General features: G+C 49.2%; 1 protein-coding gene across 1 annotated transcript; it reads right to left on the bottom strand.

Moving 5' to 3' along the window:
* Window positions 1-1,421: 1,421 nt before the first annotated feature.
* Window positions 1,422-21,614, bottom strand: LOC141076169 (uncharacterized). The gene is made up of 10 exons (XM_073563504.1): window positions 21,223-21,614; window positions 20,344-20,435; window positions 12,167-12,314; window positions 10,239-11,678; window positions 5,798-5,897; window positions 5,466-5,716; window positions 4,801-5,259; window positions 4,553-4,643; window positions 4,360-4,478; window positions 1,422-4,207 (listed from the first exon to the last, which is right to left on the bottom strand). The coding sequence occupies exons 1-10, from the start codon at window positions 21,559-21,561 to the stop codon at window positions 2,189-2,191; spliced, it is 5,058 nt and encodes a 1,685-aa protein (XP_073419605.1). The 5' UTR covers window positions 21,562-21,614; the 3' UTR covers window positions 1,422-2,188.
* Between the last annotated feature and the right edge of the window lie 716 nt (window positions 21,615-22,330).

Here is a 22,330-nt window from a genome sequence, read left to right as displayed (position 1 = left end):
GCGGCGTAACGCGCGTAGGGGCGGCAGGCTGAGTAGCGCCATTACACGCAAGTGTTACATATCGTTATAGCACTTGAACTTTAAGAACCTCTGCACATGCATTACGTTCGTCATGTCTATACTTACTGCTAGTAATTTATGCACAATGCCTATTAGGCTTTTTAGCACTATAGCACTTCATACTTGGCACTCCATCCTGTTCATTGATTTCATGTAACGCCTATATTCGGTAACGTACACCATTTGAATAGGTTTGGTATTGCTTATTTATTTCATGTTAGAAAACTGCAATATTTATTGAGGTATTTTTTCTTCCTACTCTTCTTTATTGTTTCAATGTGCTGTTTGAGAGAATACTGTGTTACTGTCCACTGTGACCTGCATTAGCATTTAGGCTCGGTTTATGATTAACTTTAATAAAATATACTTCACTTGGAAAAACTATTTGATCTGATTGTGCTTAATGGTTCACACATGAGAGTTGTGGGTATTACAATGTATAATTAGCATATCATCAAACATTACTAGTCATCCAGGATAAGAGCACAATACGTTACATGAAATGTCAACTTACAAAACAATATTACAGGCTTACACTAGCAAAAGTCTGTTTTCTTGACCAACCAGAACCGTCAATGACTCCCGGGCTTGCTGAAAATAGATGCCTGATTAAAATAAAATGCTGTGTCGTCACACCAGAGTATTACTAGGAGTTCAGCACTGTTGCAAGAGACTTGATCGCACCTGGATGATAGAAAAGCGTCGCTTTTCTTGTTTTTTTTAATCATTGGAAGGCCATGGGATATTAATCATGTTACAATAAAGCTTGGATTTTTACAAAGGATCTGGAAAAAAATCTGTTCCTTTACATTGGTTTACTCGTATGACCATAATGGAGTTCTACACACCTGATACAACTGGACTTTCCTGGTGAGCTGGACACAGCCAACAGATAGAAACGAACACAATAGAGTAGTTGTTCTTGTGGTCTACCTAGAATATATACTTGATGACTGAGCGTTTCTGCACAAGTCAGATACTGATAAATGGAGCAGAGATATTACAGCTCCACCAGCTTTCGTCAATTACACATCTTCAGGAGTTGCACAGCTGCCAAGAATATGACCACACACACCAAGTCTTCCCTCACCTTCCCCTGAAGACCCGTTTATTTCTAGACCGGACTGATGCTTGCTACGCCACCATTTGCACATTCCCAATGCCAAGAGGCTGCAGATTTTAGAGGGCAACATGTAGCAATCCTGTCTACTGGTATGTAGAAAATCTCCAGACATGATGGCCAGAAGTCGTCTACAGCATGACAATGCCCGACACACTGGACCTTAGAGAGGAATAATCGCAGGGTCAAACATCCTGCAAGGTACATATAAAGGACAAGAAATAGATGAAACAAACAAGAATGGAGGCACCGACTTTTATTGAATTATTCAGAATCTGCATCAGAGACCTGGAATAAAACTCCTGGGACATTTCTGTGACCTTCATATACTATATAACGGGAAAAAAAAAAAAAACACAGCGGGCAACGACCCAAAAGCAGGGTTAATATGTCCAAACATCTCTTACCCAGTCGCGATCTCCAGGCTCAACTTCGCAGTCCTTGGGGAAGACCTTGATGGAAGTTGATTGCAAGATGCATCAAGATTAATATTAGAATTAAATTAGCAACAGAAGAACAGATGTAATTACATCACTACAACATAGTGCCGTCACCCACGCTGGATGCAAACCTCACATGTGAAAAATTGGAATGTCAACGTAAAAATACAACAGAAAATGTTTACAACAGTAAAGCCACGACGGGTAGTCGTATCAGAGGCCAGGTTTGCTTAATGAGCATGGTCAATTCTGTGCCACCATATCTTCTGAGTATCAGGCCTGAAATGATCACATTACATCGAGGGGGAACAGCGGCAGAGCCACCGATGACTGGTATCATGCTCCCAATAGATGTGAACAATTCACGTAACTGATGTGTCAGTATAGAGATCTACTACGCACTGTACACAACACCTCACTACTGACCCTCAGAGAACTTCACAATGAACAAACCTAGGCCCCAGAGGAAGCCGTGCTATGCCGACCCAAATCCTTTACTACTTTTACAGATAAAGCTCACTTAGATTAGGTCTGATGGACAGTGCATCATCTTCTCTTTATGAAGGAGTTAATCAGAATCACACGTAACATATACAGACATATCTTCCATGGAATTTCCCGATGCAGCCACTGTGGTCACAGGTGTATGGGATAGGTCTTTGTTCATTGAAACTTTTCCAGATGCCAAACTGGATAGCTGCTGGCTGTTACTTGATGCATAACTGGACTGCATGAGGTTCCAGCCAGATGTCTGGGAAATAGAACTTGAAATGGCATCAGGAACTTCACACGCCATGTCGGCGTCATCAAAATCTTCACCAGAAACCTCTGGTAAAATTGGTCTGATCGGTATTTTCACAAGAGCATGTGCCCTTTCTAATTTGACTTTCTTCTCAGGTGGACTTTCTAACTTTGTCTGGAGGAGAGTTCTAGTTACATTTGTGGGCTGAGGGGCAAATTCCGAGTCTTGGTCTTCAGACGTGGTTAAGTCTTCAGGATCATCCTCAGATGCGATCATCTTATAATATGAGTCAAGTTCTTGCTGCAATACTCTAGGGCTGGCAGGGCTGTGTTTAGTAGGCAAACTGGATGTAACATTTCCAGAAGGTGGAATCAGAAGAGTCTCTGTTAGGTTTTGGCCATTATTGGGCTTCTGGGCATCAATTGATGTGATTTTGATTTCTTTATATCCAGCATCTTGTACATAACCAAACAAAGAACTGGGCAGAGACAGTGGAGCTTTCTTAAATTTTTGATTGAGTTTGGTAGTAGCGTTGAACGTTGGTTTTGCCTTCTCTAAGAGTAGCAGAGGAGCAGACACTGGTTTGTTTGCATCATCACAGTTGATATAAGTAACCGCTGTAGACAAGGGTTTAGTTTCTTGAAAGTTTTGGAGATTTGTGTCCTTGGCTTTAGTTTGTTGTGCAGGTAAATACTCCTGTGGGTTAGTGGGATTGATGGCGCTTTCTATTTTGGCATTGTTAGATAAACCACTGGTTGAGTTGTTTAAGGATGAATTAGCAGATGTGCTGCTAATTGGAGATGAAGCTGGATTTGTAACAGGAGACTTGGTGTTTGGGGTGGGCTGAACCTTTGCAGGTCCTGTGCTTGCTGCTGGTTTGATGGGATTGGATTTCCGACAAAGCCAACTTAAAGGTAACTTAGAGACTAAGCTTTCCTGTTCATTCTTTGCCTCATTCCTTTCTACAGTCTCATTTTTATTGACATTGAACAGGTCTTGTCCTTTTGTCGCCTGTACAGGTTTCATGCTTTGTCCATCTGTCTTCTTGAGCTCCATATTTGGACTTTTATCCTTGGATTCTGGTTGTGCACTCTCGTTAAGTATAACCATTTCTCCTCTAAAAGCTTTGGAGACCAAGTTCTCAGAGAAGACACCTGTGGGTTTGTTTGTCACTACTGGGATAGATTTTGATGTTGCATTTGAGGACCTTATAGACAGGAAAGTACTTAGAGGTGCAGGTTTACTCATTGTTAACTGAGGGATCGGTAAATGGAGATTCAGTAGACTTGGCAGGTTGGGTCGAACTTTTGGTTGTGCAGTGGAAGTAGATGCAGGTGAAGTAGTAGAGGTGATAGTTGTGGAGGCAGTGGAATGGGAAGGAGTAAAGGCCTTTCCAGGCTGGGTACTGGGATTACCCAGATATTTTATGGCAAAAGCTTTTTGCTTCCAACTGAGAGTTTTAGAATCCTCTTGCTTCGGTTTGACGGGTGCAGTTTCCACTTTTGCAGAGCTGACAACTGCCTGGGTTTTGTTTTCTGTCGTTTTCCACACAAACTTCCCAAACGTGGTGTTCTTTGCAGGCTCCTTTTCTGGTGTTTTATTCCGCCTCTGATCAGAGAACGGTGGAGAGGCAGTTGTGCGATGTTTGGGTATGGATTTCTTTTCTTCTTCTTCTTCCTTCTTTGGCTTCTTAGATTTGCTGTAGTCTTGGACTTCTATTTTCTGCTCTGCAATCTTGCGTTTGTGCTCTGCCATTCTCCGATCCAAATCTTGAGCAGCAGTCAAGCTCGCCTTCTTCTTCTCCCGACGTATCACTTTATAATTGATGTGCACATCAGTGTATTTCTGTAAAGGAATATCAATCAATGAATGTCCAGAGATTCTATGATTTTAAGCATAAAGATTGTCTAAGAACACTTCACCAGACATCCAAAACCGTTCCTGTAAGAACTACCAGGACTGATACTGGTTTTAAGACTGACATAAATGAGACAAACCTTGTACTTATCATTGTGGGCATATGTTCTCAAATGCTCTTCGGCAGCAATGTGATCCGGGAACGTCTCCTCACATAGTTCACAGTAGTGGCCATTAACAGGGACTAGGAATTCTGCACCTGCAACACCAGTACCATAAGGAATTGTACAAGCCCCATTTACCACACAGTCAACGTGAAGGAAACAGCTTTACCTTGCAGGGGAACATTTACTCTCGGTTTCTTTGTAAAGCTCGGTTCTTGAGGTTTCTTTTTCACCCATGGTCTCCTCACCTCTTTTAAACTCTGTATAATATGAAAAATATAACAGAAATCTGTGAAAGCTGAACAGCATCTAGAGCGGATCTATGGATTCAACAGGTGACCGACTCCTGCCATAGCCAGCGACAATAGACGTAGCCATCACCCGCTCATGGCACAAAATCAAAGCTCGGTTTCTCACCTGCTTGTGCTTCTTATCATGCATGTGTAGCAGGAATTCGCGCAGCGTCATGCAGATTTCATTACAGTCCTCACACCAATGTGAGCCAGGGTCAGAATATACAAAGATTTCAGATATCTCAAAAGGCGGAGGATTCTCAGAATTTGCAGGTGTCTTGGATGATGGTGTCGTGGGTCGTGGGCTTTGTGACTGCGACTTGTCTCTTGATTTTGATATGCGAGGTGAGTGGGGCGGTGGGGAGTTCTCAGGGTCAGGGCTCGGCATGGGTGGTCTGCCTTTACACTGGACTTCTGACTTCTCAGTGACACTGGACCGCTGCGTGGCCACCGTTATCTTTGCGTCAGCTCCACATACAGAGCTGCTCTTGGCATTAGCATCAGACACTGGGTTGCTTCTAGATTTCAGATCATTTGCGGACTTTGAGGAGTCACTACTGGTTCTCGACTCATTTTCAGAGTCCTGAATAAGAAACAAGAAAGGTCTAAGCGCAAAATTGACAAGTGCATGGAGAAGACAAATGAGTGGAGCACAGCTCAGGTAACATCGTTCACAACAGCAATGGAGTCAGTAAGTGCTTGATAACGTGAATCAGATTCTAAAATTCATGACAGGTTAACAGACAGACTTATACTTGTGTGCAGCCGCTGTGTAGACCCGGTGCTCACCTTGGTCGGCGCAGGGGAACCTGGGCTTCCCTTCTCCTCCTTACGGTCGCTCTTCTCGGCCAGTTCCGTGGGGTTGACGCCCAGGATCTCCGCCACCTTAGTGAGCTGCAGTTGCTTCTGCTTTGTTGTGTTCATCTCCTCAGAGAGGGAGTTGATCTGCTTCTGGGCAGTCTCCAATACACTGTTCAGTTCTTCCAGCAGAGGATCCTTGTGTCCGTCCTTCTGCCGTCGCTTCTTCCGTAGGAGTATACCTGTGACAGACAATGAGAAGGGGTCATCTGCAGCCATGGATTAAGACTGTTCGTGATTCCACGGATGCCCCCATAACTCACCTTGGTGGCTGCGCAGCTGCTCCACCTTGGTGCGGAGGGTCTTTAGGCTCTCGCTCTTGGCCTTGTGCTCCTTCCTTACAGAGCAAAGTTCCTCCAAGACCTTCAATAAATGAAAGGCTTTTTCTTAGGGTTGTAAGCAGCATCTGTACACTGCAATACAGACGCCCCATCACAACATGGGTACTCCCTGCTCGCACTTACCTGGAACAGCAGACGCACGGCCCGACTTCTGCCAGGAACATTACTATAAGCATTTCTTGTCCATTTCCACTGTAGATTTTTGCCCATAACAAGAGCTGATCGACCACATGCATTTCAATGAGCGCTCCGTTTAGGCACCTGTTCATACTGGCCGATAAGGTATGGTGACAGAATGCTGTTTAATGGTTCTGTCCCCAATAGCATTACGTTTTCAGTAGCACATCTGTCATACAAGGGGCGATGTGATTCACTCAGCCAACTATTAGCTCTTGGCTTGTTCAATAGCGTATTCATACAGGTCAAAAATTTAGAACACTCGCTATCGTAAATCACACCGTGGTCACAAGTCTGCTCCGCACTGACCCGCTCGCTATCGTACATCACACAGTGGTCACAAGTCTGCTCCGCACTCACCCGCTCGCTATCGTACATCACACCGTGGTCACAAGTCTGCTCGGCACCGACTCGCTCGCTATCGTACATAACACCGTGGTCACAAGTCTGCTCGGCACTGACCCGCTCGCTATCGTACATCACACCGTGGTCACAAGTCTGCTCGGCACTGACCCGCTCGCTATCGTACATCACACCGTGGTCACAAGTCTGGTCCGCACTGACCCACTCGCTATCGTACATCACACCGTGGTCACAAGTCTGCTCGGCACTGACCCGCTCGCTATCGTACATCACACCGTGGTCACAGGTCTGCTCGGCACTCACCCGCTCGCTATCGTACATAACACCGTGGTCACAGGTCTGCTCCGCACTGACCCGCTCGCTATCGTACATCACACCGTGGTCACAAGTCTGCTCCGCACTGACCCGCTCGCTATCGTACATCACACCGTGGTCACACGTCTGCTCGGCACTGACCCGCTCGCTATCGTACATCACACCGTGGTCACAGGTCTGCTCGGCACTCACCCGCTCGCTATCGTACATCACACCGTGGTCACAAGTTTGCTCCGCACTGACCCGCTCGCTATCGTACATAACACCGTGGTCACAAGTCTGCTCCGCACTGACCCGCTCGCTATCGTACATCACACCGTGGTCACAGGTCTGCTCGGCCCTCACCCGCTCGCTATCGTACATCACATCGTGGTCACAAGTCTGCTCCGCACTGACCCGCTCGCTATCGTACATCACACTGTGGTCACAGGTCTGGTTGGCACTGACCCGCTCACTTTGAGGAGTCACTACAGGTTCTCGACTCATTATCAGTCCTGAATAAGAAACAAGAAAGGTCTAATAACAAAAATAACAGTTGCATGGAGCAGACAAATAAGCGGCACTGACTCATTCACTATCGCACAACAGAAAGATCACAAGTCTGGTCGGCATTGATCCGCTCACTATCACACAGCAGAAAGATCACACGTTTGGTCGGCACTGACCCGCTCACTATCACAGCAGAAGGATCACACGTCTGGTCGGCATTGACCCGCTCACTAACACACAGCAGAAGGATCACACGTCTGATCGCCACTGACCCGCTCACCATCATACAGAAGTATCACACGTCTGGTCGGCATTGACCCGCTCACCATCATACAGCAGAAGGATCACACGTCTGATCACCACTGACCCGCTCACCATCATACAGCAGAAGGATCACACGTCTGGTCGGCACTGACCCGCTCACTATCACACAGCAGAAGGATCACACGTCTGGTCGGCACTGACCCGCTCACTATCACACAGAAGGATCACACGTCTGGTCGGCACTGACCCGCTCACTATCACACAGCAGAAAGATCACACGTCTGGTCGGCACTGACCCGCTCACTATCACAGCAGAAGGATCACACGTCTGGTCGGCACTGACCCGCTCACTATCACAGCAGAAGGATCACACGTCTGGTCGGCATTGACCCGCTCACTATCACACAGCAGAAAGATCACACGTCTGGTCGGCACTGACCCGCTCACTATCATACAGCAGAAGGATCACACGTCTGGTCGGCATTGACCCGCTCACTATCACACAGCAGAAAGATCACACGTCTGGTCGGCACTGACCCGCTCACTATCACACAGCAGAAGGATCACACGTCTGGTCGGCATTGACCCGCTCACTATCACACAGCAGAAAGATCACACGTCTGGTCGGCACTGACCCGCTCACTATCATACAGCAGAAGGATCACACGTCTGGTCAGCATTGACCCCCACTCACCATTGCACAGCAGAAGGATCACACGTCTGGTCGGCATTGACCCGCTCACTATCACACAGCAGAAGGATCACACGTCTGGTCAGCACTGACCCGCTCACTATCATACAGCAGAAGGATCACACGTCTGGTCAGCACTGACCCGCTCACTATCACACAGCAGAAGGATCACACGTCTGGTCAGCACTGACCCGCTCATTATCACACAGCAGAAGGATCACACGTCTGGTCAGCACTGACCCGCCCACTATCACACAGCAGAAGGATCACACGTCTGGTCAGCACTGACCCGCTCACTATCACACAGCAGAAGGATCACACGTCTGGTCAGCACTGACCCGCCCACTATCACACAGCAGAAGGATCACACGTCTGGTCGGCATTGACCCGCTCATTATCACACAGCAGAAGGATCACACGTCTGGTCAGCACTGACCCGCCCACTATCACACAGCAGAAGGATCACACGTCTGGTCAGCACTGACCCGCTCACTATCACACAGCAGAAGGATCACACGTCTGGTCAGCACTGACCCGCCCACTATCACACAGCAGAAGGATCACACGTCTGGTCGGCATTGACCCGCTCACTATCACACAGCAGAAGGATCACACGTCTGGTCAGCACTGACCCGCTCACTATCACACAGCAGAAGGATCACACGTCTGGTCAGCACTGACCCGCTCACTATCACACAGCAGAAGGATCACACGTCTGGTCAGCACTGACCCGCTCATTATCACACAGCAGAAGGATCACACGTCTGGTCAGCACTGACCCGCCCACTATCACACAGCAGAAGGATCACACGTCTGGTCGGCATTGACCCGCTCACTATCACACAGCAGAAGGATCACACGTCTGGTCAGCACTGACCCGCTCACTATCACACAGCAGAAGGATCACACGTCTGGTCAGCACTGACCCGCTCATTATCACACAGCAGAAGGATCACACGTCTGGTCAGCACTGACCCGCCCACTATCACACAGCAGAAGGATCACACGTCTGGTCAGCACTGACCCGCTCACTATCACACAGCAGAAGGATCACACGTCTGGTCAGCACTGACCCGCTCACTATCACACAGCAGAAGGATCACACGTCTGGTCAGCACTGACCCGCTCATTATCACACAGCAGAAGGATCACACGTCTGGTCAGCACTGACCCGCCCACTATCACACAGCAGAAGGATCACACGTCTGGTCAGCACTGACCCGCTCACTATCACACAGCAGAAGGATCACACGTCTGGTCAGCACTGACCCGCTCACTATCACACAGCAGAAGGATCACACGTCTGGTCGGCACTGACCCGCTCACTATCACACAGCAGAAGGATCACACGTCTGGTCGGCACTGACCCGCTCACTATCACACAGCAGAAGGATCACACGTCTGGTCGGCACTGACCCGCTCACTATCACACAGCAGAAAGATCACACGTCTGGTCGGCACTGACCCGCTCACTATCACACAGCAGAAAGATCACACGTCTGGTCGGCACTGACCCGCTCACCATTGCACAGCAGAAGGATCACAAGTCTGGTCGGCATTGACCCGCTCACTATCACACAGAAGAAGGATCACACGTCTGGTAGCCACCCATGCGCTCACTATCATACAGCAGAAGGATCACAAGACAGTCTGTATGTTGGTCCATGACCTTCCTCTCCTATTCATCCATTTCTGGGTATCTATAAGAGGAAAGGAGCACTCTGAGGTACCTACTATGGTTACACTCACTCTTCTCGCATGGGTCAGGCTTCACATCAGTGCTGAAATACTATGAATCAGGATGAACAATGATGGTGGATGGGAAGCAGGTGAAGGCTGCGCCTATCAGTCACACCATTGGGTCGTGGTTATATTGATATGAGGTTTACAGGTATTACATCACTATGGGATAGCAAATGAAAAGACTGCACACACTGTAGGTTTCTCACAAAACCCTGCTGGATGACTGGAGCTATGACCCCAAGAGCTAAGAAAATGCAAGGTGAAGGAGGAACACTGCAGTCTTTATGCGGCTGCATGTCCCAGGGATGCGGTCTGACTTACTTTCATTTTCTCAGCTTCTTTATTTTTGCGGTCGGCTTCCCGTTCTGCCAGCATCGTTGCTAATGAAGTTGCGGGTTTGGCATCTGTTTTGACAGTGGCTTTGGCCTCGGTAAGATCTTCAGTGGTTTCAATGACACGCAGGTTGCTGCGGGGGTTGTACACTGTGGCGGGTGCACTGACAGGGACACTTATATGAGGTGGCGGCATGTGTGCGGGTGGTGGTTGGGGGGGCACTGCTGAGTACATAGTCCAGCTGGATGTGGGATACGACACATAGGGAGTATAGGGATTGTAGCTAGGTGGCATGCTATATGCAGAGACCATTGGGGAATGTGGGTATGGAGGATAGATCGGGATTTGTGAGGGACTTATTGGAGTAAGTGTGGGTTCGGACACAGAGCAGGGGATGGGCAGCTGAACAGGGACCTCTACTTTCGGTGCTGCAATTGTATCTTTGGGTAATGGCTTACTTAAAATAAGCTGAGGATTCTCTTCAGGGATGGGGGCCGGGCTCGGCAGCGTCACAGGGGGGGATGGTTCTTTAGCGACTGGTTTTACAACTGGCTCAGTCTTCATTGCGGTTTCTTCTTTCCTTTCTGCTTTGACTTGAGGTTCAGGCTCTTTGGGTTCAGACACTTTAGCTTTGAGCTCAGCAGAGTTGACCATGGGCCCGCTCTGTGGCTGCTCAGTTGTAGGCTGCGTTATCTTAGGTGCCATTTTCTTCCCATGAAGCCGCTCTTGTGTTCTGATGGCAAGTTTCCCGATTTCAGCAACACCAATATCCAGGCCAATGGTCTTCAGTAGGTCGTGGATCTTCTCAAACTCTTGCTTGTTCGCGGAGCTCTTGACTGGCGGAGTGGAGGCCGTTTGGTCAGATTGAACTTTTTTCTGCTCTGCCTTCTCCTCGTCTCCATATAGGAAACGCTCCTCATCATCAATCTCGGCAGATCCGCACTGTTTGATATCTGGAGATTTACTTAGGAGAGAAGACGATTTGCAATCCTGGTTATGAGGCAACAAGACGCTGCCTGCCACATCAGCTGCTGCCTTCTTAGGGGAGACATTCCCATCACCTGACGGGGCACTCTGAGATTTAGGGGAGCTCTTGGTAAAAAGGTTTCCTATAGTGGAGCTGTCCTTTGGATCACATGGAGGGATTTTACTTGTGACATTTGGTTTCACCACAAAATCTGCACTTCTGCTTAGTGTCCAGTTTGCCGGCACTACAGTAAGTGGGGTAGTGCCATGTGGAAGAGGAACCTCCGGTCCCTGTGCTGCAGCTGCTAAAGCAGAAGAGTTGGAGGCGCTGGGTGTGAAGAGACCCATCTTCACCACCATAGAGAGGGAGCTTTCTGTGGTCAGGTTACTCTTCTCTGTGATCTTCCCTGCCCCCACAGAACTCACAATTGTCCCATCTTTACTGCTCAGGAGCATGTCAACCTGGAAAAATATGGAAATAACACATGAGCAGAGTGAACAGTACAGGAGCCCATCACCTCAGAGAAGTGAGTGAAGAGTCGGCAGAATGGAGCCATACATCCTCACCCCAGAGGACAAAGATGTTAGAGGAGAGCCAAAAGTATGGGGGATCCACAACCTCAGGGCGGAGGACAGAGAAATGCACCGAAAGTCAGCAGTATGGGAGCCCCACCATGTCACCCCAGAGGACAGAGAAGTGAGCGAAGAGTCGGCAGAATGGAGCCATAAATCCTAACCCCGGAAGACAAAGACGTTAGTGGAGAGTCTGTAGCAAGGGGCCCCACAACCTCAGGCCAGAACACTAAACTGTGCGCAGAGTCCACAGTATGAGGCCAGAGGCAACATACGGTCAGAAGCAAAAAAAAAAAAAAAAAGCTACCAATGAACCTCTGGGGCTCAAACCCATAACCCGGCTCTTGGGAGGACACAGAAGTAGTGGCAACACGCACCTGAGGAGACTGGTCAGAGCTGGGGGACTCCACATCTTGACGTTTCTTCAGGATGGACTTCTTGGGCATGGGCAGAGATGAAGCGTGCAAGTTCCGAGAGCAGCTACGTAAGGAGGAATCATTGCCCAATAGCTTCACATCACCGGACCTGGAACAACAAGCACACCATGACTGCATGTGGGCAGCTCTCACTGTGCCGCACCAGGGAACATCATCTACAGTTCCCAGCTATCGGCCATTGCCTGCAGCTCTGAATTCTATCTCCCCATCTGTGGAATTTCTGGGCAACTGTCATTTTACAGTGTGAAATCTCCTGCCAATGGGTGGAAACAGTCAGCAAGCTGCGAATTAATCACTTACATAACAGTATGTGTAAATATGGTGATGTGCTGCAGGAACATGGAAAGAACAAAAACCTGCAGCACCCAAGAGCAGTGAATGCTGGGAGGCTTGAACCATCCAACCACACTGGGCAGTTATAGGTTACAGGGGAGGTCTGGTACCTATCATGTAGCACGGAGAGGTGAGCGGCAGTGGTAACATCACCTCCACACATACCTGACAGTACCCAGCACCATCAGCAGATGTCACCTCATTGGAGCAGCCAACCTTCCCATACAGAACCCCTTTAACAATAGCGGCTGTACATCAATTAAACCCCATAACGAGCACCTTTCACCCAATGTTATACGCTAAGCTGGACATAGTGGCTGCCAGGGCTGTGGAGTCGGTAAGCCAAACCTCCAACTCCACAGCACCGGGCACTACTGAGCATGTGCATAAAGTGCAGCTCTGGTGTATAATACTGCACAGCCCTGGTGTCAGGAATATGACCTTTTTTTTTATTTGCTCTAATCACACATATAGAGCTCTGCTACATCTCCTTAGTTTTGCGAAAGACATGCTACAGCAACGACCCACAGTGCAGCTTCACCCCCTCCTTCATAGCTGCATGCCCCCTCAGTGTGCCTGTGTAATTCTCCCTCTTTCCCCCTCCCTCAGGAAGGTGTGTGATTCTCCTCACCCCTCCCTCAGGAATGTGGAGTGATTAGCCCTCCGTCAGGAACAATATTCGCACTAACTCGTAATGGAACAATGTGCCTGTCAAGCGCAGGCTAGAAAAATGCCTAGAATATCTAATTTTCTCAATTTCAGTGATCTAAAAGTGATCAGAGACCTTCATAGGGATGTAATAAAAGAGACTACACATTATCAGGTGCAAAACAAACCCATTTACTCAACATAAAAGTAATAACTTTGATATACACAAATTTCAAAACTCCCAAATAGACCCCAATGATATCAAGTAACGGTTATTAAAAAGAGAAAATTTTGGCACAAAAACATTTTCTAGGCACCTAGAATAATATTACACACAGAATTAATCTGAATTAGATCCTGAAGGTTCCCCAGAAAAAGCACTTGGAAAGCAAAGAGCAAGAATTGCAATACATGTTTGCATGTGTCAGGCAGATTGCATGATGACATTTGAGACATTCATAATTAGAAAGCCTTCTGTTCCCGCTTTCCATGGTGCAGGGGGTGCATCTCCTTCTTTTGGGAGGTGGTACAGGTGTTGGATTTTCAGTATCAATATCTGGGCGGAATCTTTTGAGCCTAACTTGAATGCCAGAGGGGATACCGATGGTTTTCATACTTCTCCTGCGTAGCTCTCCAAGCATTAGTTCATGGGCCAATTTTTTCAGGTACAGTCGTCTACGGAGTGGTTCAAGCTGGTTTTCAAGGTAAATGATTTGTGAATTTATACCACCCAAATTTAGCATAGCGAAAAATATGACCATTGGCCAGCGCTTGGTGTTTCTGCTGACGCTGAAAGTTGAGCACATCTGATCAGCTGCATCAACACCCCCTTTGGTTTCATTATAAAATGTAATAATCTCTGGTTTTTGTTGTGCTTCAGATTTAGGATCGATGGCATCATCATTATGAAGCATTGAGAGAAGTACATTTTTTTTTCCGCATGGTACATAGGAAACCAAAACCTTTCCATCATGGAATGCAAACATACTGCTGCACTGTTTTCTCCCTGTCACAGTAACAAGCTGTGGCGGCAATTCTTTTTTATTTTTTCTTACAGTTCCGACATATGAAAGCTTCTGCGTTTTCAGATAATCAATAAGATCACAATTTGAAAACCAATTATCAGCAGTTATATTGCGACCTGATCCAAATAAGGGCTCAGACATTCTTGTCACAACATCAGTGGGCTTGTTGCTGACACAGTAAGGACCATCTGGCTGTTTTCCAGCATAAATTTCAATGTTGTATGTGTCGGTCTTACTGGCATCAACAAGGGCATACATTTTTATTCCGTATTTGCTAGGTTTTGATGGTATGTATTGACGAAATGCGCATCTGCCACGAAAACCAGGGAGCATTTCGTCAGTTGTGACATTTGCCCCAGGGCGATAGTTTATCTTACAGTTTTCCACAAATTTTTGGAATACATCGCGAATTGGAGCAAGCCGGTCATATGTTTTACGTTCGGTTCGGGTAGTTCTGTCATCAAACCGAAGGCAACAAATTGGAATCTTGAATCTTTTTAGAGACACAAGGCTAAATTTTTCAATTCCATCACTTTCTATACCCCAAAGTTCCTCCAAACTTTGCCGATTTGCCCTATGAGCTCCTGCAAGGTATAATAATCCAAAAACTGCACGCAGCTCGATTTCATCCGTGGGCTTCAGGATTCTGTCACAGATGAACTTGTGCTTTATATTGTCTATATATTGATTAGTGTATATGACAATAGAGTCCAGAATGTCATCTGTGAAAAAGTATTCCAGCATTCAGCTGCATTTTTTGCATTTCGTGCTGTTCCCATAACTGCAGGAAGGTGAGTGATAATGTTATAAGGTTCCATACGTTCTTTTATGGGTGGATTCTTGTTCCATTTGTTTTTTTTATCGTTTCCCATATAATAAGATTCTATATCTTCTTCCTCCTCATCACTGTCACCATCTTGCTCTGTTTCAGAATTTAGTTCACAGACTTCCACCTCATCATGAGAATCAATCTCACTTTCTTCAAAATCCTCATTCATTGTGGGGTCTGCATCATCATCATCATCATGTTTCCCGCTTCCTCAACACGATGGGGTTTTGAAAGATCATACATTTTCTTCTCCATTTCAGAAGATAATCTGAAGCGAGAGAGAGAATATGCATTAGGGAACAATGTGCCTGAGAAGCACACTTTCATTTGTAAGAAAATCTGCCTTATTTATATAAAATATCCACAAACCTTTCTCTATCCATTCATAAAACAAGCTAAATAAACAATAGTAATGACTAAAAACATTACATACCAACCTTATAAAGTGTGATGTGTTCGGGACCAATGAGCCTGAGAAGCCAGCACAGCTATATCTTCCTTCCTGAAGCTCTGCAGACCAACTGTGGTATCAGGTTTCACACAGCAGCTAGAGCCAGGAGACTATCTAGAGGGAGGGGGTTTCCTGAAAATCTGGTGAGAAGGGAGAAATGAAAGTAGAAGAGCTGCGCCTGTCAGATCCATTGTTCCTGACGGAGGGTTAGAAACCAGCCTTTGTCTAAAAGCACATGGTTCCTTTATGTGTCTCTGATCAAATATAATGGCACAGAATATTCATAGAAGCAGGAAGCTTATATTTCTGGAAACTGCAGGGTTAGAGCTATCCACAGGTGGGTTTTGAAGCTTTGGCACCTATCCAGAGTCGAGAAAAGAGGTCCCGACGTCCACTAGCCCGCAAGTAGTTCATGTTTGGTATCGAAAGAACGGTAATTTCAAAATAAGAAAAATCTCAGTCCTGCCATCATCCTACGAGCCTCGCGCCCAGAGTTATAACACTTATAAGTTTTATTAACTTTTGAAAAGGGAAGTGCATGCCATAGCTTGGCCCACACCGTGAGGTCACCCAACAGAGTATAAGGCTATGAAGCCCAATTAGGAGACTGCCTTTCTGTCTGGGGACCAGCTGTAGCAAGCTGTGCATTTTGACCTGCCACTCTGGGAAGGTCCCCTCCCCCTACTCCACATGGCGTGCCATTGACGGAAATATGTAAGTTCCTTCTATTAATCCATTGTTATTTTGTAATTGCCTGTATATATTGTAATTGTCTCTTTTGTAACATCTTTTTATATTTTTGTAAACACTGAATATCTTTTGTGGAGTAAAACTGTAAAAATTGACTAGCTTCAGTTTCCTTGCTCTAAAAGTATTGTCACGTCCTCTGTGCTAAAACTGCGCTACTGTTGGGTCGACTCCTGACCTGATATTGATTTTAATATCAAAACTAGGAGGTGGTGGCAGCAAAGTGTGTTCTGGGGTATTTGGTAGATTCTGGCAGGGACGGAACGGAGGTTTTACATGTGTATTTCCTGCTTGGGACTGGGAATATACATACCGCCCTCCCTGCAGAGCGCCAATAGTCAGTACACGACGAGGCAGCCTTTCCGGCGACTACTTAACCTAGGTGTATTTCCATGACAGACCTGATGGTAAGGAGGGCGCTAGAGAGCTGCAAGTTCCACAACAGGAACTGAAGGTGGGATCGTAAAATAGGATTCCTGACACCTGGTCACTACTGAGCATATGCATAAAGTGCAGCTCTGGGGTATAATACTGCACAGCATCGGTCACTATTGAGCATGAGCATAAAGTGCAGCTCTGGGGTATAACACTGCACAGCATCGGTCACTACTGAGCATGTGCATAAAGTGCAGCTCTGGGGTATAATACTGCACAGCCCTGGTCACTACTAAGCATGAGCATAAAGTGCAGCTCTGGGGTATAACACTGCACAGCATCGGTCACTATTAAGCATGAGCATAAAGTGCAGCTCTGGGGTATAACACTGCACAGCCCTGGTCACTACTGAGCATGTGCATAAAGTGCAGCTCTGGGGTATAATACTGTACAGCCCTGGTCACTACTAAGCATGAGCATAAAGTGCAGCTCTGGGGTATAACACTGCACAGCTCTGGTCACTACTGAGCATGTGCACAAAGTGCAGCTCTGGGGTATAACACTGCACAGCCCTGGTCAGTATTGAGCATGAGCATAAAGTGCAGCTCTGGGGTTTAACACTGTACAGCCCTGGTCACTACTGAGCATGTGCATAAAGTGCAGCTCTGGGGTATAACACTGCACAGCCCTGGTCAGTATTGAGCATGAGCATAAAGTGCAGCTCTGGGGTATAACACTGTACAGCCCTGGTCACTACTGAGCATGTGCATAAAGTGCAGCTCTGGGGTATAACTGCACAGCCCTGGTCACTACTGAGCATGAGCATAAAGTGCAGCTCTTTGGTATAATACTGCACAGCCCTGGTCACTACTGAGCATGTGCATAAAGTGCAGCTCTGGGGTATAACACTGCACAGCCCTGGTCACTACTGAGCATGTGCATAAAGTGCAGCTCTGGGGTATAACACTGCACAGCCCTGGTCACTACTGAGCATGTGTATAAAGTGCAGCACAGATTCATCTCCTCTAACAGCTGAGATCCTGAGATCAGGAACATTTCAGGACTTTTCACCAATTATTATAGAAACCTTTACAGCACAGCCTGCACCCAATGTGTTATATATGATAGGAGTTGGAGTCGGTGAATTTTCTACAGACCCCACGGCCCTGGTGACAGAGCGGTGAACACATTTATGTTTTTTTTTTCTTAATTTCACTTTGCATGCAGAGAAATTTAAGTACTGGGCACTTAAATGGTTAACTTTATTAACGTTTGACAGGGAAACCCCTTTTAGATTCCAGTTAGGAACTTGCAGCTCTCTGGTGCCCCCTTACCCTCAGGTCAGTCAGGGAACTGCACCTAGGATAAGTAGTCACCGGAGAGGCTGCCTTGTCATGTACTGGTTATTGGGGCACTCTGCAATGAGGGCGGGAATATAAACATAAACCTCCAATCCGTCACTGCCAGGATCCCCCAGTAACACCAGGACGGTATGCTGCCACCAGTTCCTCGTTGGATTTGAGCTCGGTCCGTTACCAAGCTTTTATCGGGTCAGAAACCAACCGCGGGCAGCACGAGTTTGCGCAGGAAGCATTTTGGTCCTTGCAGAAGCCAATGGGGTGAAGGACAGTGAGGCTATGTGCACACGCTGCAGATTCACCGGCGGGTTTTTCCACGCGGATCCGCAGGTAAAGTGACCTGCGGTTTTGCCCTGCGGTTTCACACCTCTACTATGTTAAAGGTGTGAAACCGCTGCGGAAACCACCCAAACAATTGACATGCTGCGGTTTGTAAACTGCAGCAAAACCGCACGGAAAAAACTGCAGCGTGAGCACAGTGGTTTTGAAAAGCCATAGGGTAACATGGTACTGTACCATGTCTGCGGAAACGCAGCAGAATCCGCACCGTGTGCACACAGCCTGAGTCAGCTTTGGTTGTGTTGTCACTTTACAGGGTTCCAGCTTAGGCCTGTTTCACACTTCCGTTTTTTCAAATCCGTCAAAATCCGTTGTTTTCCGTAAAAAAACGGATCCGCCATTTTTTGCAGGATCCGTTTTTTTTGTCCCATAGACTTCCATTACGGTTACCGCGGATCCGTCAAAAAAACCGGATCCGTTTTTAAAAAACCGGATCCGTTTGCATCAGTTTCCGTCAAAAAAACGGAAACGGATCCGTTTGGCGGACACAAAAACGGAAGTGTGAAACAGGCCTTAGGGGATCTGCTCCACTGACCATCGCGACTCCATGGATACGTTTGGGATAGTCAGGATTTGGACCCATCATTTGCATGAGCCCCATAGATACGTTTGTGGAGAAGCCAGGTTGTGACCCTCCGGTCACCTGGCCTTGTACCTCAATGGACGGTCATCTTCCTACACTGTCGTTACCTCCTCTCTGTGCGTGCCACAGGTGGGGCAGTCGGCCCTGGAAGCTCTGAAGTCACAGCTGCCATTATCCCGGGGGGTCAGGGAAGGGTGAGACCCTGTAATGTCACCATCTTGGGTACTGAGCTGGGACTGTTCTGTGTGTTATCTGCCTGTTTCGTGGTTCAATAAAGCATAGCCACACTTTTGTCCTCACCCTGTGTTGTCTGAGTAGCGTTATGTCTACGGTAAAAGCAGAGCAGGCATGCGGTGGGACGATCCCTGGTCCATGCGGTCTCAAGCCAATGGACAAGAGCACCCACTGACACCCCTCCCCTGTATCACCACAGGGGGCATATACCAGGATGGGGGGGCATATTGCTTTTTATCTGCAGTCTGGCACCCCTGCTCCTGTCTGTGGCTGTACTTTGTTGCCCCTGCCTGCTCTCTGCTGCCCCCAGTGTTGGCACTTCACGATACATAAGTGGGTTTTGGGTTGCAGTTTCGGCACTTAGTCTCTAAAAGGATCGCTTGGTCACTGTTCTAGTACATTACTTCAATAAAACGGCGCTGGAGTCGACACATGCGCATACCGTAATCACCAAAGCCATTTTATTGAAGACACCACCATATATGCGAATTCGCAGACCGTGTCTTCAACAAAATTGCGGCGGATATCACAGGATGCGCATGTGGTGACTCCAGCGCCATTTTACTGAAGAATTTAACTACAACGTCAACATAGAGGAAGAACGGTGTCACAACGTGCCGTACCGACGAGGGGAACCGGTGTCACAACGTGCCGTACCGACGAGGGGAACCGGTGTCACAACGTGCCGTACCGACGAGGGGAACCGGTGTCACAACGTGCCGTACCGACGAGGGGAACCGGTGTCACAACGTGCCGTACCGACGAGGGGAACCGGTGTCACAACGTGCCGTACCGACGAGGGGAACCGGTGTCACAACGTGCCGTACCGACGAGGGGAACCGGTGTCACAACGTGCCGTACCGACGAGGGGAACCGGTGTCACAACGTGCCGTACCGACGAGGGGAACCGGTGTCACAACGTGCCGTACCGACGAGGGGAACCGGTGTCACAACGTGCCGTACCGACGAGGGGAACCGGTGTCACAATGTGCCGTACCGACGAGGGGAACCGGTGTCACAACGTGCCGTACCGACGAGGGGAACCGGTGTCACAACGTGCCGTAACCGTACCGACGAGGGGACCGGTGTCACAATGTGACCATGCAACGGTACAATGTCCCCCCCGCTGTAATGGCCGCCTCTGACTGCGCAGCAGCATGGACCGCACCTCCCCACCCAATGGTCTCACACCTACCTGTCGTGCTTCGGTGGGCTGCCCTGAGCCCGGCGCCCAGAAGTGCGGAGATCCCTGCCCGGACTGGAGCGAAGAGTGGGGGAGCGACGACGCTGAAAACAAGAGGAGGAAAGAGCAAAGTAATCTCCAGGAGAGAAAAGGAAGAGACAGCAAGTGTGCGGGCGCAGAGCCGGATCCCACGCAGCGTGCGGGCGCAGAGCCGGATCCCACGCAGCGTGCGGGCGCAGAGCCGGATCCCACGCAGCGCGCGGGCGCAGAGCCGGATCCCACGCAGCGCGCGGGCGCAGAGCCGGATCCCACGCAGCGTACGGGCGCAGAGCCGGATCCCACGCAGCGTGCGGGCGCAGAGCCGGATCCCACGCAGCGTACGGGCGCAGAGCCGGATCCCACGCAGCGTACGGGCGCAGAGCCGGATCCCACGCAGCGTACGGGCGCAGAGCCGGATCCCACGCAGCGTGCGGGCGCAGAGCCGGATCCCACGCAGCGTACGGGCGCAGAGCCGGATCCCACGCAGCGTACGGGCGCAGAGCCGGATCCCACGCAGCGTACGGGCGCAGAGCCGGATCCCACGCAGCGTGCGGGCGCAGAGCCGGATCCCACGCAGCGCGCGGGCGCAGAGCCGGATCCCACGCAGCGTACGGGCGCAGAGCCGGATCCCACGCAGCGTACGGGCGCAGAGCCGGATCCCACGCAGCGTACGGGCGCAGAGCCGGATCCCACGCAGCGTACGGGCGCAGAGCCGGATCCCACGCAGCGTACGGGCGCAGAGCCGGATCCCACGCAGCGTACGGGCGCAGAGCCGGATCCCACGCAGCGTACGGGCGCAGAGCCGGATCCCCTTCCCCGAGTAGATGACTGCACAGCCCCCCGGCCTCTCACCTCACGGCGGTACTCATCATCCGGGGAGCGGAGCTGGGGCTGTGGGGACGGGGAGCGGCGGGGCCTGGAGCGGGAGCGGCGGGGCCTGGAGCGGGAGCGGCGGGGCCTGGAGCGGGAGCGGCCTGCACGGCTCCGGGACTTGGAGCGCGACCGTCCCCGAGGTCTGGAGCGGGAGCGGCCTCTTCTGTCAGGTGAGCGGCTGCGCCTGAGGGGAGAGCGGTGTATGCGGGCGGGGGAGTGGCCTCGGGACCAGGAGCGCTCCTCCGGAGAGCGAGGACTGTCCCGGTACAGGGCCGGAGGGTCCGGGGAGAGAGCGCGGCGCCGAGGAGTCCGGTACATGGCGAAGGCTCCGATGATCCGATCACTGCGGCTCAGTTTGCGTCACACGCTCTACGTCCTACGTCACCACGGCGGGCGCCATCTTACTACACCTCCACCATTACTTCTGTGCACACCGCTCCATCTTACTACACCTCCACCATTACATCTGCACACACCGCGCCATCTTACTACACCTCCACCATTACTTCTGTGCACACCGCTCCATCTTACTACACCTCCACCATTACATCTGCACACACAGCGCCATCTTACTACACCTCCACCATTACATCTGTGCACACCGCTCCATCTTACTACACCTCCACCATTACATCTGTGCACACCGCGCCATCTTACTACACCTTCACCATTACATCTGCACACACCGCTCCATCTTACTACACCTCCACCATTACATCTGCGCACACCGCGCCATCTTACTACACCTCCACCATTACATCTGCGCACACCGCTCCATCTTACTACACCTCCACCATTACATCTGCACACACCGCTCCATCTTACTACACCTCCACCATTACATCTGCGCACACCGCTCCATCTTACTACACCTCCACCATTACATCTGCACACACCGCTCCATCTTACTACACCTCCACCATTACATCTGCACACACCGCTCCATCTTACTACACCTCCACCATTACATCTGCGCACACCGCTCCATCTTACTACACATCCACCATTACATCTGCGCACACCGCACCATCTTACTACACCTCCACCATTACATCTGCACACACCACTCCATCTTACTACACCTCCA

Source organism: Dendrobates tinctorius, unplaced genomic scaffold, assembly GCF_039654945.1.
Source record: "Dendrobates tinctorius isolate UK_male_01 unplaced genomic scaffold, ASM3965494v1 ptg000393l, whole genome shotgun sequence".
Classification (NCBI taxonomy): domain Eukaryota; kingdom Metazoa; phylum Chordata; class Amphibia; order Anura; family Dendrobatidae; genus Dendrobates; species Dendrobates tinctorius.
Note: the sequence above shows the minus strand (reverse complement) of the source record. Positions and strands in the feature narration are given on the sequence as shown.

What these genes read in the sequence shown, in the direction of transcription:
- LOC141076169 (XM_073563504.1), bottom strand. Translation starts at nt 21,561, where the DNA reads ATGTACCGGACTCCTCGGCGCCGCGCTCTCTCCCCGGACCCTCCGGCC. An exon ending in AGCCCACCGAAGCACGACAG is followed by an intron (nt 12,315 to 20,343) that starts GTAGGTGTGAGA and finishes TTGTTGTTCCAG; the next exon opens with GTCCGGTGATGTGAAGCTAT. An exon ending in CCCACAATGATAAGTACAAG is followed by an intron (nt 4,208 to 4,359) that starts GTTTGTCTCATT and finishes ATTCCTTTACAG; the next exon opens with AAATACACTGATGTGCACAT.